General features: G+C 42.5%; 2 protein-coding genes across 6 annotated transcripts; both read right to left on the bottom strand.

Annotated features, from left to right (window-relative positions):
• Positions 1-72: 72 nt before the first annotated feature.
• On the bottom strand, positions 73-2,486 carry cdca3 (cell division cycle associated 3). Its single transcript, XM_031852783.1, has 6 exons — positions 2,404-2,486; positions 1,828-1,969; positions 1,633-1,735; positions 667-1,536; positions 525-592; positions 73-333 (listed from the first exon to the last, which is right to left on the bottom strand). The coding sequence occupies exons 2-6, from the start codon at positions 1,954-1,956 to the stop codon at positions 241-243; spliced, it is 1,263 nt and encodes a 420-aa protein (XP_031708643.1). The 5' UTR covers positions 1,957-1,969; positions 2,404-2,486; the 3' UTR covers positions 73-240.
• Positions 2,487-3,519: 1,033 nt separating this feature from the next.
• Positions 3,520-13,220, bottom strand: pex5 (peroxisomal biogenesis factor 5). 5 transcript variants are annotated; one of them, XM_031852718.1, is made up of 16 exons: positions 12,987-13,220; positions 11,057-11,214; positions 10,879-10,917; positions 10,620-10,737; positions 10,329-10,475; positions 9,512-9,596; positions 9,040-9,130; positions 8,649-8,771; positions 6,972-7,055; positions 6,644-6,763; positions 6,315-6,458; positions 6,067-6,137; positions 5,496-5,717; positions 5,220-5,385; positions 4,959-5,116; positions 3,520-4,770 (listed from the first exon to the last, which is right to left on the bottom strand). In XM_031852718.1, exons 2-16 carry the CDS (start codon positions 11,168-11,170, stop codon positions 4,524-4,526), a joined length of 1,929 nt encoding a protein of 642 aa, XP_031708578.1. In that variant the 5' UTR covers positions 11,171-11,214; positions 12,987-13,220; the 3' UTR covers positions 3,520-4,523. The 5 variants fall into 5 exon arrangements, with proteins under 5 accessions (XP_031708578.1, XP_031708579.1, XP_031708582.1 ...); XM_031852719.1 differs by having other exon boundaries at positions 11,057-11,217; positions 13,000-13,220; XM_031852722.1 differs by having other exon boundaries at positions 12,994-13,128.
• Positions 13,221-13,671: the final 451 nt, after the last annotated feature.

Here is a 13,671-nt window from a genome sequence, read left to right as displayed (position 1 = left end):
TACAAAAAAGGAAAGCAAATGATAAACAGCAGAATTAGTTTACAACCAACACAAACATATAAAGCTGAAGAATGAATGCAAATCATTTTATTTATATTTACAAGAAGACAAAACAGGATAGAAAACTGCAGTAAAAAAAGGAATATACACCGAACAAAAATCTATTTAAGAAGGCTGTACACGTAAAAGCTTGTTTTAAGAGAGATAAAAGCGCTAGGATTCTGTACACGTTGCAGTGAATCATCGGTTCTCCTTATCCAGAGACACTGCCAGCACTCTGCGGTCAATCTGTCCGAGTCTCTGCTTATCTGGGGTGGACACCGTCAGCTTCGTCTGGAAAGTGGAGAGGACACGTTACGTTATCTCAGCAACTTTTTTAACTTTCTGTGTTGGAATTCAATTAACGGCAAACTAAATTACTCAACTTCACCGTAACAAGTCAATACAAGTTCAAATGAAGTTTCAGTGTATATACGGAGCATAGATATCACCAGCAGTGAGTGCATGTTTGTAAAAAACAATACCTGAGGACGTTGGCCCCGGGGTGAGTTGGTCCCCTTAAGGATCTGCAGTGGGGAGCGACCTTCAGTACCTTGAAAAGAAAGGAAACGTCAGGCAACAATCTCGTTATCTTATAAAACGAGAAGCCACAAACGTTCTACACACCTTTCTGGTTTAGTTTTCCAGACCGTCGCTTGTTCTCGTTGGTTACTTTCTTCACGGCCATGCGGACAGCAAGAGGAGAGGAGCCTCCCTTTCCACCCTGCACTCCTCTAGCTCTCAGCCCAGTGGCACCAAAACCTTTTCCCAACCACTGCGGCTTGAACACCACCTGACTGGGGCTCTTTGGGTCAAAGGTGGGGCAGCGGATGCCGGTGCTGAGCTGTGGCTGCTCTGGGCTGGGGACAGTCGGTGGCTCTGGTGCAGAAGGCAAAGAAGATCCTTCAAGAGGCTCTTTGGTTTCTTCAGAAGATGGCTCTGCTTTCTCTGACTGTGCAGGGGACACCTGAGCTGGGGAACCATCGGAATCAGTGGGGAGGGAAGGCTCAACGGGGGTCCCTGGTTCAATAGTGACAGAAGGAAGGGCATGCGAATGATCCACACCATCTCCGAGTGGCTCCACTTCTGCACTAGGCGCTGGGGATGAAATGCTGTCACGGTGCACCTCAGCTAAGATCTGGGATGAGGTCGCCCCCTCATGGCAGGTTATCAGGCTCATGCTCAGTCTCTTGTGAAGAGGAGACTCTCTTGCTTCTTCAGCCTCCTCCAGGCTAATGTCCGTCTCAGTTTCTAATTCCACCTCAAACTGGAGTTTCTCACAATGCACAAAGGGGTGCGAGTCACCCACATTTTTGATAGGGGGCTGCACAGGGGTGTCCAGGGAGGGCTGCGGAGCCAGAAGAGGCTTGGTGGAAGCCAGTTCTTCACTCTCCTCCACAGCATCCCTGAAGCATTTCTGAGGAGCTTCAGGGACTTTTCCTTCAGTCTCGTTGAGCAGAAGCATGCCGAGGCGGCGGGCAAAGGACCCAACTGTTGCTGGCGGGGCAAATGCAGGAACATCACGTTACAGGACATATTGCAGGTGAAAAAAAAAAAAGTCAAACTGAGTATTATTCTTTAATAAATAGTTACCTCTCATGACTTCTCTGGCAGGGGTGCGGCTAACGCCAACAGTAGGTGAACGTGGATCAGTGAAGGCCAGCGGACACTTGGTTTTGGGAACAAGCCCGTCGACCTATGGGAGAATATTTAATCTGGTTAATCCGTTTATAAGTGCTCGCCCACAAATTACAGTATGTCTGAAAGCAAGTCAGCCAGGTAACCTACCTGAATGGGCGTACGATCAACCGCTGTTGAAGGAGAGCGTGGATCTATCAGATCAGTGACCCGGCAGTTTTTGATTTCTGGTTCTGGTTTTATTGGGGCAGTCACCATCTTACTCTCACTGGATCCCATGATGCTATTTTACCTGGATCACAGGTAAATAGAACATAATAAAATACACTTTTAATGTCTCCCAGAGCAGTATCATAAAAGTAACAACAAATACTGTAACAAAACACAATCAAAGTATAAAACACAGTACACTAGTGTAGAATACAGAGGATTATTGAAGGATTAATGCCAAAAAACGCATTTCATACAATGAAAAACATGCCTTACTGACTTTTAACTATGCAATTTCATAAGGGCAGAAGCTGAAAATGAAAGATGTAACATGTGCACGTTAACAGATAGCTAACGTTAGCTTAGCTAATGTCAGTTAGGGTGAGGTTTCCCCATTTAGTGAGCGTTATTTCTTATATTCACATGTAACTGTAACGTTGTGATACAACATGGTCATACATTTGATAGAGTGTAGACTACTCAAGTGTACAGTTTAGAAAACAGTCTCTGGCTTACCTAACACGAGACGAAGACAGTCGATCAGGCGTGTCGCAGGACTTCTTTTCACTTATTCCACAGTCCTCACTCGTGATAAACAGGGGAACACACAAGACTTTTAAAACATTTAAATGGCGGGTTGCGTACGTGTTATTTTTGAACGAGCCAATCAACGCCGGCGTTCTCTCCGCCTCCTCGACGCTGATTGGCTTAGAGTACGTCGTTCTAGAACTGGGCGTGGTGACTCGCAGATAACACATTTTGAAATTTCAAATGAATGCTTTGTTTTTGTCACGAGGGGAGAAAAATGAAATGCCGTGCCTCCATATTCAAACTGCCTCGAAAAGAAATGACAGTTGTTAGGGAAATCAGGGAGAACAAAGCGCAATAATATATCATGAATAGATTTTTCTACATTATTTGCGGAAATGTAGTTTGGAAACGATGCAATATTATGTTTTACAAAAAAACAGAAATTTACCTACATATGAAGGCTGCAGTGTCACTCCCGAATATTCACAGACTTTTCTGTACAGTGTCTAGTTATATTATAATAAATATAACCATTCAAATATATATTTATTCATATATAAATATGTATTTATTTATATATATTATATATAAAAACAGTTTTTTTCCAGGAATATTACCACAGACTACATGATATTGTATATTACAATACTTTCAGTGTTACTCTATCACCATTGTGTTACCAGACATCTATTTCAATGAAAATCTCAGAAGATGCCACTTTAAAGGTCTGTCATATTTCAGCTCACAATTAATTTGTTTCCTATTTCCTAGATTTACAATTTCCATTTTAATTTACCACTTAAATTCAGAGATTTAGTTTCATTGTATTTATAATTGAACTCTACAAAATATCTGGTGGCATATGCCAGCCTCCATATATAAATTGACATATTAACTTAAAATAATTAATTTAAACAGGTATATTATCTTTATTCTTAAGTAAATGCTTTACAGCTGTAAGTGAAAAGTATATTTTCTTATATTAACGTCATTATTATTACTACATAAAATGTTTTATTTTCATTTGTTTCTTTTCAGCTCTCAATACTTTTTTGTGTCAGCCATTTTGTTTATTTTTTCAGAAATAAAATGACTTCCAGATGATTGGAATCAAAGCTTTATTGCTGAATATTATATTAAACATTGCAGTCAGGATACAACTAGCCTGAACACAATTATAGTGCAACAATTATGTTACAATACACAATATGGCATATAGCATTATTTTACAACCAAGCAAATTGTTCTACAAGAGAGATATGAAAAAGAGCAAGAGAAGGGAGGAGCCCAGAGAAATCATTGTCAATGATAGTACAATTATATGATCTTATTATCAGCGCAATGCACAATTAAATCCCCCACCCGATCCAAAACGCGCGCACACACACACACACACACACACACACACACACACACACACACACACCTTACCAAAACAGTAACAGTCCCACTGGTTTTCAGTTCATTATCCTGGTTGATAATTGATTACTAAAAAATTAAATAACGTATTAAAAAAAAACAAAAAAAAAAAAGAGAAAGAAAAAAGTGTTTGTACTCTGGAGCGGCCTAATCCTTCTATTGGGAGCACTTTTGATGAAAAGCTGTACTCTTTTCAATATTGTACCTTTAATCTACATAACCGTAGTGAGTATACAGATACAACCTACAACCTGCTGTTGAGAAAGACGGTGAGAACGTTGAGTGTAATGATAAACTGTCCACATCATTATTAATCATTTACTTTCTTCATTGAGGACAAATTTCATATCAACAACAAAAGTGACATTGAACCCAGTTCTGCAGATCAACAGAGCAAGATGAAATATGAGGACTCTCAAACATGTAAAATACAGCGATGACACCGTATTGCTGCTGGCTGCGTCTTCCAGGGAGAGACTAATACTGCAATGTTTGATAGAAGTCATTCAAGCGCACATAACCACGAGATGATGTCTCTAGGACGGTGGATAATTCACAGTGTCTTCCTCGTCTGTTTCTCTGTAACCGTCACCGCTCTGATTCCTCTTCGCTTCATTCAGTCCACCCAGACATTTACCTCCCAGCAAAACACACTCGCACTCGATAAGCCCCCCCCTGGCTGGCCCTCATTCTGTCCCACCGTCCACCTCTCTCTGGGAGAAGTGAGCCAGCAACGTGTCCAAGTCCCGGCAGTCTGCTGCAGCGTACAGAGGGCTCTCTCCCATCATGCTGAGAGCCATGCGCAAGGTGGACCAGATGTTGTCAGACATCATGGTGGCTGCGACTCCTCCAGGTCCCCTCGCAGCTCTTGCTCCGTCCCCGGAGGCCTGGCGCTGTAGAGATAGAGCTTCAAGGAAGTGCTCCACCGCCTCTCTGAGGATGAAGGAGAGAGAAAGCTTATTTAGCTGGATTATCTTTTATATTTAATTTAAATAAACCAATACTACTTTTCCTAATTACTTTGAGCCCATTATCTACCCTCCGATATATAAATGGGGTGGACAAAATATAAGAAACTCTCAGTTAACGTCAATCTACTAACCAAAGAATGTGTCCCTCACCTGTGTGCCCCTAAATTGACACAGCTGATTCCCAAGTTGTAGCGACTGCGTATGAAACCGGGCTGCAGCTCCAGAGCTCTCCTGTAGGCGGCCACAGCCTCCTCTGAGCGGCTGCCGTTGGCGAGTGTGGCCCCCAACTTATTCCACAGCAGGTAGTCCTGATGGAGACGGAAGACACACACAAAAAAAGGAAGCGCTCAGAAACAGAGCATGCAGTGTGAAGACCGACGTTCGTATCTCAGCACTGGCTTCTACACTAACCTGTGGCGTGACGGACAGAGCAGCGCTGAAACAGTCCACCGCCTTGTCGTACTCCCCGCTGAGGTTGAAGAGAACTCCCAGACCACACTGCAGCTGGGGGTCCACCTGGGCAGGGTCGGAGTTGGCTGCTTGCAGGAAGAGGGACTGAACATCTGTAAACAAAGATCTGTGCAGGAAAAACAAAACAAAAAGAAAGAGGTGAAGAGTTAAAAGATGAAGTTTACACAATACATGAAAAACACTTCAGAATGACTTAGTAATTAGTGCGATACTCACTCTGGCAGCAGTGAGCCGAACCGCTCTCTCTCCTTCTCCCTTTCTGTGGCACCTTCCTGCTGGTGTTCACCCTCATTCTGCTCCCACACAGAACGGAATTTCGGGTTGTGCTTTAGCCAATCACGAAGAGTCTCACAGGCCTGCCTATGCAGCGATTCATTAGTGAAACTGACAGCCAACGCCATCAGAGCGGTCAGGTTGTCGTTCTTCAGCTCTATACATCTAATGAAAGAATAGTCAGAGAAAGGAACAATGACATGTTAGAAATGGTCAAATGCTTAATTAATGAGGTCTAATTTTACTGTTAACATTTATGGATAAAGGGGGAACTGGAAAAGGTGGTGACCACAGACACACACGCTATACATATCTATACATATATCTCCTCATTTAGACTTATTGAGTATCATAACATTCACAGTTTAACAATGTCTGCAAAAAAATTATAAAAAATAATATATGTGTATATAAATATAAACTGAACTGTAACTACCCATCAAACGCTAATGTACAACTTTAATTTGCATCTGAAGTGACGAGCATTTTGCAATTCTAAGTTCTAAGTTCCAACCTGCGGAGGGCGCTGATGGCGGCAAATTCCTGCTCGTTCTCCGCCTGACAGGTTCCCAGATATTGCCAAGCCTGCAATTTAATGAAAATAAATGTACACACACACCACAGCGTCATTACAACTGCCCTCTGTGGGGAGACAGACGTGAGTTCCCTTACAAGTAAGGAGACTTTTTGGATTGCTTTTTATAAATACGACGGTGAAATACTGATAAATGCAAATGAAGCCATAGGCTTATAAAATCTCACCAGCTGGTTATCTGGTTCTTTTTGTACAGCACTTTCAAAGAAGCGTACAGCACCAGGGATGTCCCCCGCCTCCATCCTCTTCACTCCCTCTGACAAAGGGTCAGGGTTGGATAAATAGGGGTTGTCCTCTTCAAACTGATACCCCTGAGACAAACACAAGAGAGATATGGAGAAAACACTTCTTTATGAACTGTTCCAACAGAGGATCCTGCAGAATCAAATGAAACGCTGCAATGCACTGTACGTCACGTCCTTTTATACATCCAGTAGAGCTGTATGGGCAAAAATGCTGAAACCATGTAAACTGTTGTGAGCAGGTTGACAGCTACCTTGTCGTAGGAAGTGCTGAGCAGCTGATCGAAGTCAGACAGCCAGGGGTGGCTCTCTGCGTCCCTCTTAGCCATCTCCTCCCACTCCTGCTGCAGCTTCTCCCAGAAATCCACGTCACTCTGACAAAAAAACAGATGCACATCATTACTTCAGTCTCATCACATCATACATCATCCTGTATTGTAGACAGATTTTACCGTTAAAGGAGACCAGTGGTTTGTTGTTTGGACACAGAGCGCTGTAACCTCTCCGTTACCACTGCTCCCATTTAATATCCATTATTAGCTTTGTTTTTAGACTTTAAGTTGTCCCTGATTCTTGTCTCACCTCCACTGCAGCTTTAGCGTGTTGGAAATCTGGTCCCGATGTGGCAAACTCATCTACCCAGGCTTCAGCCGAGTCCTGTGACACCTGAAGAACAATGAGGAGCAATGACAGTGGTTGACCTCAGTCAGCAAGGGCTGCCTATGAAAATTGTTATTAGAGCAGAGGACGGGGACATTAAAACAATAAAAACATAAGAGGGAAGTGAATGGAAAGGAGATGAAAGAAGAAGAAACACAGAAAAGGCTATTTTTCTCTCATGCCTTTCTAACAATTCTTCCTACTGAACCTCGGGTTTATTAATCAGATAGAAAAATGACTCTACAGCAACACAATAGTGAAATGCTGCGTGTATCTTACCGTTTATGTGTAGGACAAAACTCTACAACACTAGTAGCAAAACTTATCTTACTGCATTAACTGCACGACCACAGAGGTCCTACCTGCCTGATGACCGTGGCCCACTGCTCTGCTTGTTTAGCTTTAACTTTGTCAATCTTCTCATTCCTCTCTGGGGCTTCCAGGGGAAGACTCCCTCCCCCCGTCTCCATCAGGAACTATGGCATGAGGCGAGGAGGGGTGGCGGTGGCAGTGGGGAATGGGGCAATGTTATGAGGAGGACGGAGCAATTGGTGAGGAGGGTTTGTATTTGGAGGGGTGGGCAGAGTAGGATTCATTTAAGTAGGAGGAGGAATGGATGAATGGTGGTTGTTAATTGATTAATTAAGGCAAGCCAAGAGTTCAAAGGCAGGTCAAAAAATGGGAAAAGTACATGTCAGAGTTAGAGGGTAATTAAGTACAATGGAGCCATGGTGATTAGATATTCATCAAGAACAGTACTGAGAGCTACGCATGCACAGTTCAATATGGACGCCATTTTCAGCCAGGATAAGAAAAAAACAATAAAAGACAAAAAGTTTGGAATGATAAAAATAAAAGTAAAAGGTAAGAAATGTTCTTACTATTTCATAGAAAAAAATAATTTACTGTAAAAATTATGAAATACATCATGAAATGCAAAGTGTATACAAAAATGTAATATTTACACCAACTATCTTAAAACTTGACTATTTCATAGAAAATAAGTAAAACTCTTAGAAATTATAAGATTATTAGTAAAATATTAGATTTATTAAATCAACAGTATTAAACAAATTATGTATTGGTAAGAAAAATGCTGCGCATCATTTTTTTTTTTTTAATAGTATTTTTAATTTTGTTATTCTGACTTTCAACTTTTTGTTTCTTTTCTTGGCAGAAATAGTTTTGTGATTACAGGGGAAAATCTAGTAAAAATCCAAAATCTGGCATCAGCCTGAACTGTATGAAGAAACTACTCACAACCTCAGTAAAATCAATAACTGAAGTAAAACTGAATCAAGGTGGAATAACCAGAGCTTGATTGTGCACAAGACGTAATGCAGAAGAAGAGAAGCAGATAGTCGTAAGAGTCCTCTCATTGCTGAACAAATTCCATCTGCAACGCTGTGCAGCGTGGAGCTTCATGTTTCAATGTAGCGGCTGCTTTTGGTTACATTCGTGGAAAATGTTACTCTGCATCAGCTACTGGGGTGATGAGTCACAAGACATCGTCTATACTGTGCAATAGCGAACCACTGTGCCTCCCCAAATTGTTCCCAGTGGCAACCAACCCCCTCCTCAATGGGCAGCGACTCGTACCTGGTTGACGTTGGAGGCCCAGTTCTGAGCCTCCTCGGCCTGAGCTTTATCTTTGAGCTGTTTGTCTGTCCTGCTCTCCACTGTCACACTGCCCTCGCCAATCTGCCTAATGAATCGCAGGAACTACACAACGGAAAACAAACAAACATGAGAACAAAAAAGGCATTTTACCATTACCATTCGGTCAGATATATACTAATATACTGCTTGTTCCTTTCCAAACCAGCAACTTTCTATCCAAACTAAAGCAATGACCTCATCAGTGTTACCAATGCACTATGCTCCCGAGAAACTTCTCTACAAAAAGTGTCAAAGAGAAAGCGAAAGGATATGGTGATAGAGGATAAATGATCCAATGAATGAGTGATGTGGACGTGAACACACTGCTCACCTCAGTGTTTTGTAACTTGGGGTCATCAACCTTTGAGACGAGCTCATTGGCTGTCTGCTTCAGCTCCTCCCCTGGTTGATACTCCTTCGTCCTATCACATTAACAAGCAAACGTTAACATCATACTGTAAGGAGTTGCACGATTAGAAGGAAGCGTTCTATTTCATTCAGCATATGAAGGCTGGAACAACTCAATTCAGGCTGAAGGCTGTACAGGTCAGTGCACTATGTCGATGATTAGACATCAAGGACGGACTGAACCAAGTTAAAAATCGGATTCAATTTAAATTCAACACACACATCCACCCAACAAGTAGACAAGAAAAACATGATGAAGGTTCATATTATCCTTTGTCCACCTGTGCTCCTATTATCATTTAGTCTGGCCTTCGCTCAACGTTCATTAAAGTCTGCCTGAAGCCTTTTTTTCAACCGCAAACTTTCATCTCTCTGTATCCGTGTCCTGTTCTAACCATTCCTTCTCCTGGTCTCCAAGGTCTCCCAGCCACAGCTTCTCCTCTGACTGTTCCAGGTACTCCTCCGCCCAGCGTCCGGGATCTGGAGCAGAGCAGTGAGTAAATGAGGAAAAACACAGCGGATAGGCACATTATTAAAAAAGAAGTACACACAATGCAAAAATTAAAGGATTTATCAAAGGCAAGTTTGCTCTGATGTCAGTAAAGATTGATGACATCTGACTGACTGATGATGACTGCATAAAAATAGAGTGCTCATTACGTTTAGTTCACACTACACAACTTCGGCCCTTATTTTCCACTCGCCGACAGTTCTTGGAGCTCCTGGACAAAATCCCCAGATCAGAGGCAAATCTGCGTTGTTTGGCGCTCAGACGCATTCCAGATATCTAGCATGCCAAATATCTGGATCTGTCGGGGAGTGCAAGACACGGGTTGATGGGAAAACCTGGCAGAGGGGTCGCCTCGCCTGTAGCCCACGTGTGTGTGATACATAATACATAACACAGTGACTGATCTACATAGAGGGAAATAGTTAAGAGGCGCTATCATGAGAACATGTGTGCCAACGACAACACCATCGAGCATGATTACGCTACGCCCGTGTCATTTCTCACATGTGATTTAGAGATCTCATCTGGGTTTCCAGATAAAGGAGCTTGTAGAGTGTGAGCCCCTGACGCCATCAGTGTGTGAACGGTACAGAGATTTGATGACTTTAAAGTCGTGTAGTGTGAACTTGGCTTCTTTAGGCAAAGTGTGTGTCCAGAGTGAAACATAGGAGCGCCAAAAATAAACGATAAAGTCAAAATACCTGCCGCCTCAGCAATAAATTCTTTCGTCCAATCAGCATCTGCTGCATCACCAAGCGCGCTGATCCCCGGAGCGGAGGCAGAGTCAGGACCGGAGAGGAACTCGGCCGTCCAATCACCAGAGAGGGCCAAAGCCGCCACATCTGGAGCTATGACATGTAAAATATGTCAGTAAAATATGTGGTGCTTAAAATGTTGAAAAGCATTTGTGCACAGACTTAGGCCCAAGCCAGACAAACACCTAAAACTGCAATGCAGAATACATGAGAAAGACTAATAATAATCAAGTGCACCTCTCTGTGGAGCTTGTCTGTAGCTCTGCTGGTCAATCTGCTGCATTTCCTCCAACAGCTGACCCATGTCAAATGTGTGTGGGGGTCGGGGGGGCGCCTGAAGGAACTCATTCACCAGCTGCAGCAAAATTAAAACATGATATTACTGTATTAAGAAGTTGCACCCGGTATACACAGAGTTACACACCTGAGAGACTTGAATTAAAACATTACACAGAATCACAGTCAACACAATATGTAAAGGAACACAAGCGCTGACCTCTTCTTCAGTTGCAATTTCGATGGGAGAGGGGGCAATCTGAGGAAACGAGAAGGAAACGAGAAGGAAACAACGAGGTCAGAGAACAACTCGTGTCATTTCAGGATAACACTGAAACTATTTAGCTGATGAATTCAGCTCTTTGAACCATTAACGGTTGTGTGTGCAAATCACTCACTGTGGGTGTTGAGCGGTGCCGCCATGCTCCCCCTTCCTTGGTCATGTGACTGGTCAACTTCATAAGGGGATTGGCCCCCCCACACTCTGCCTCCACCAACTCCCGCATCGCCATGGCAACACAAGGACGAGGCAAACTCAAATCAGACCACCTGAGAACTGAGGAGAGGAATGAACGGATGAATTACTGCATTTGGACAATCTGCACAAAATTCAGCAAAGTTAATGGAATCATTCATTCAAAGTGAATCACCTTCTGCCGACTCTACATATTTAAAATGTCCAACGTGTCCACGCAGCGCAGCACAGTCACATAACCAAACTCAAGCTCCATCTGCTGTTGTCTGTGTCATTTCCTGGCTTAGGTTGAACCATTAATAATGTGGACACGATGGCCCAGCAGGCACATCCATTCACTGCATATTTCACTCCGCTGGTCGAGGAAATTCAGAGGATTTAAGCTTGTAACTGCATGCAATGTCGTCCTTGCAACAACAAAAATGCTATTATGGCCCTATTGTTATAACCAACATCACAGATTATTATTACTATCATACAGGGCTGAGTATCGGACCAAAATACTTTGTTGGTACCGAGCAAAGAAATACACGAGCACCAAATATCAAAAACTGTCCAGTACTGAAAGTTGCTATCAAATTCTGTTATCTTGTTTATTTATTTTTAAATATAAATACAAAAAGTCACAGTTTTGGCATGGTTCTGGTGCAAAAACATTTACTCTACAAATATGACTTGAAATTAAGAATTTCGCCCAACTACCTGTTGTTATTCCCAAGTAAGGTACTGAACGAATTAGTTTGAAGTTTTGGTATCTGTACGCCAATTTATAAGACAACCAGACCTGGTGTCGTGTAATCAATAGGATATTGATATTAGGTGCTAGCTAGATGATCACTCACCTGACCCTCAAAAAGCAAAACAATAACAAAAATCTTTAAGACAATGATTCAGTCTCAATCTGCAAACCCTGAGAATAAGATGTGGTCCAAGAGGAAAGCGTGCTGCTCATCTCACTGACCTACATCCAGGATGAACAGCTGACAAACTCAACTTCTCAATCCCCCCTGAAGGGACACGTAATGGTTACACTTTCCATAATGAAGTGTCAGGAATAGAAATTTAATTTCCCCATCTTCTCCACTCTAGTCTACTCTATTCCACTGTAGCGATGTTCACTTAAAAACATGACAGAACATATTAGAGTCCACTCTACAGGTGGACTATCACTCCTATAGTCTCTCTAGGCTACAGATTTAAGAGCAATTTATTCCTACTGATTCAAAGAGCCGCTATACTGTATGATGATTAGGGTCAAAGTAAGAGGATTAGACACAGATATTAATACACACACACTGTCACAGACAGGACACTTGATCACCTTACTGTTTAATAAGCCTACTGAGTGCATTGACCGTGGAAGGTGTGTGTGTGTGTGTGTGTGTTGTTGTTGTTGTTGTTCCTGCATATTAACACATATTCCACTTTTATTGTGTAAATAACTTCAGTTATAGTAAAATATTCCCATGTGGACCACTGAAATCAAGCCACTGCGAGCATTTTAAGATTTTAAGTGTCAACCTGCTGTCACGTGTCAAACCAGGTAACTGATTTGGAGCAGTGTGCACGCTGAAGGCATTGTTTTTGCCCCGATGCTAACTGTGGCTTCAGTCACAAACAGCAACATTAGCTCAGTCAATGTTACTCGGAGTATCTCTTATAATACAGCAGACACGCTGTTCGTTAAATGGCAAATCAAACAAGACGATTTAAAAGCACTAACGGTCCGTTTCTCTCAACAGTAGCGAGTGTAGCTAGCGTTAGCCCAATGAGCTAGCTACTGGAGGGCCAGTGCAGAGATTGTATGCAGCCAGAGAGGCACGAAGAGACGGGTAGCATGATGTTCATCTCACCGCCGACCTGCTGCTGCTGCTGCTGCTGCTGCTGCTGTAGCCGAACCGACAGTCCCTCCTCTCCGGTCCGTCCTCTCCAACCGTAACACAGCAAAAAGTTGCCGCAGTGTGAAACCTCCCCCGGTAAACCGTCTGAAACCAGCCGCTGTGTGTTGTTAGCGCGTCTCCTTTATTTACCTTCCTCCTCCATGACCCACAAAACCCTTCACTGATCGCAAGGATTGTCTCGTAACGTTACGTTGGTTTCGTATTCTCTAACGGTTTTTACGTAAGAAGATGTCACGGCTTGAGAAAAAAAATAATACGTAACGTAGAAGGTTTTACGTAAAGTACATATTGCGCAGGAGATCAGAGTCCGTCAAATCAGGAGTGTGGGTTCAAAAACACCTTTATCCACGGAAAACATTCGCAGTAAAATCTAGATTTTATATACGTTCTGTATACTCATACAATGTGTATAATAGCAACTTGTGAAAGTCTTGTATGTAACATTTGACGTAAATTTAAGTGTGCAGGTAACGAAATGCAGCCTACTTTTCAAGTGTGGAAGTACCATGAGAAGTACTCTTTGACAGTGTTTTATTTATGTTATGCACGTACTGGGAGGAATATAATTAGATCTAATTTCCTAAGTTGCCTGCTGCACTTAAGTACAATTTTGAGTTTTTACAGGTTAGAAATGTTG

This window comes from Anarrhichthys ocellatus, unplaced genomic scaffold (genome assembly GCF_004355925.1).
Source record: "Anarrhichthys ocellatus isolate YVR2014 unplaced genomic scaffold, GSC_Weel_1.0 scaffold13, whole genome shotgun sequence".
In the NCBI taxonomy this organism is placed as follows: Eukaryota; Metazoa; Chordata; class Actinopteri; order Perciformes; family Anarhichadidae; genus Anarrhichthys; species Anarrhichthys ocellatus.
The sequence above is the reverse complement of the archived record's forward strand: the minus strand, read 5'-3'. Positions and strand labels throughout refer to the sequence as shown.

Coding starts and splice junctions, on each gene's coding strand:
- cdca3 (XM_031852783.1), bottom strand. CDS start 1,956: ATGGGATCCAGTGAGAGTAAGATGGTGACTGCCCCAATAAAACCAGAA. Junction 1,537..1,632: donor TGCCAGAGAAGTCATGAGAG/GTAACTATTTAT, acceptor TTGCCCCGCCAG/CAACAGTTGGGTCCTTTGCC. Junction 593..666: donor TGGAAAACTAAACCAGAAAG/GTGTGTAGAACG, acceptor TTTCTTTTCAAG/GTACTGAAGGTCGCTCCCCA.
- pex5 (XM_031852718.1), bottom strand. CDS start 11,170: ATGGCGATGCGGGAGTTGGTGGAGGCAGAGTGTGGGGGGGCCAATCCC. Junction 10,738..10,878: donor AAATTGCAACTGAAGAAGAG/GTCAGCGCTTGT, acceptor ATTTTGCTGCAG/CTGGTGAATGAGTTCCTTCA. Junction 4,771..4,958: donor GTCAATTTAGGGGCACACAG/GTGAGGGACACA, acceptor CTTCATCCTCAG/AGAGGCGGTGGAGCACTTCC.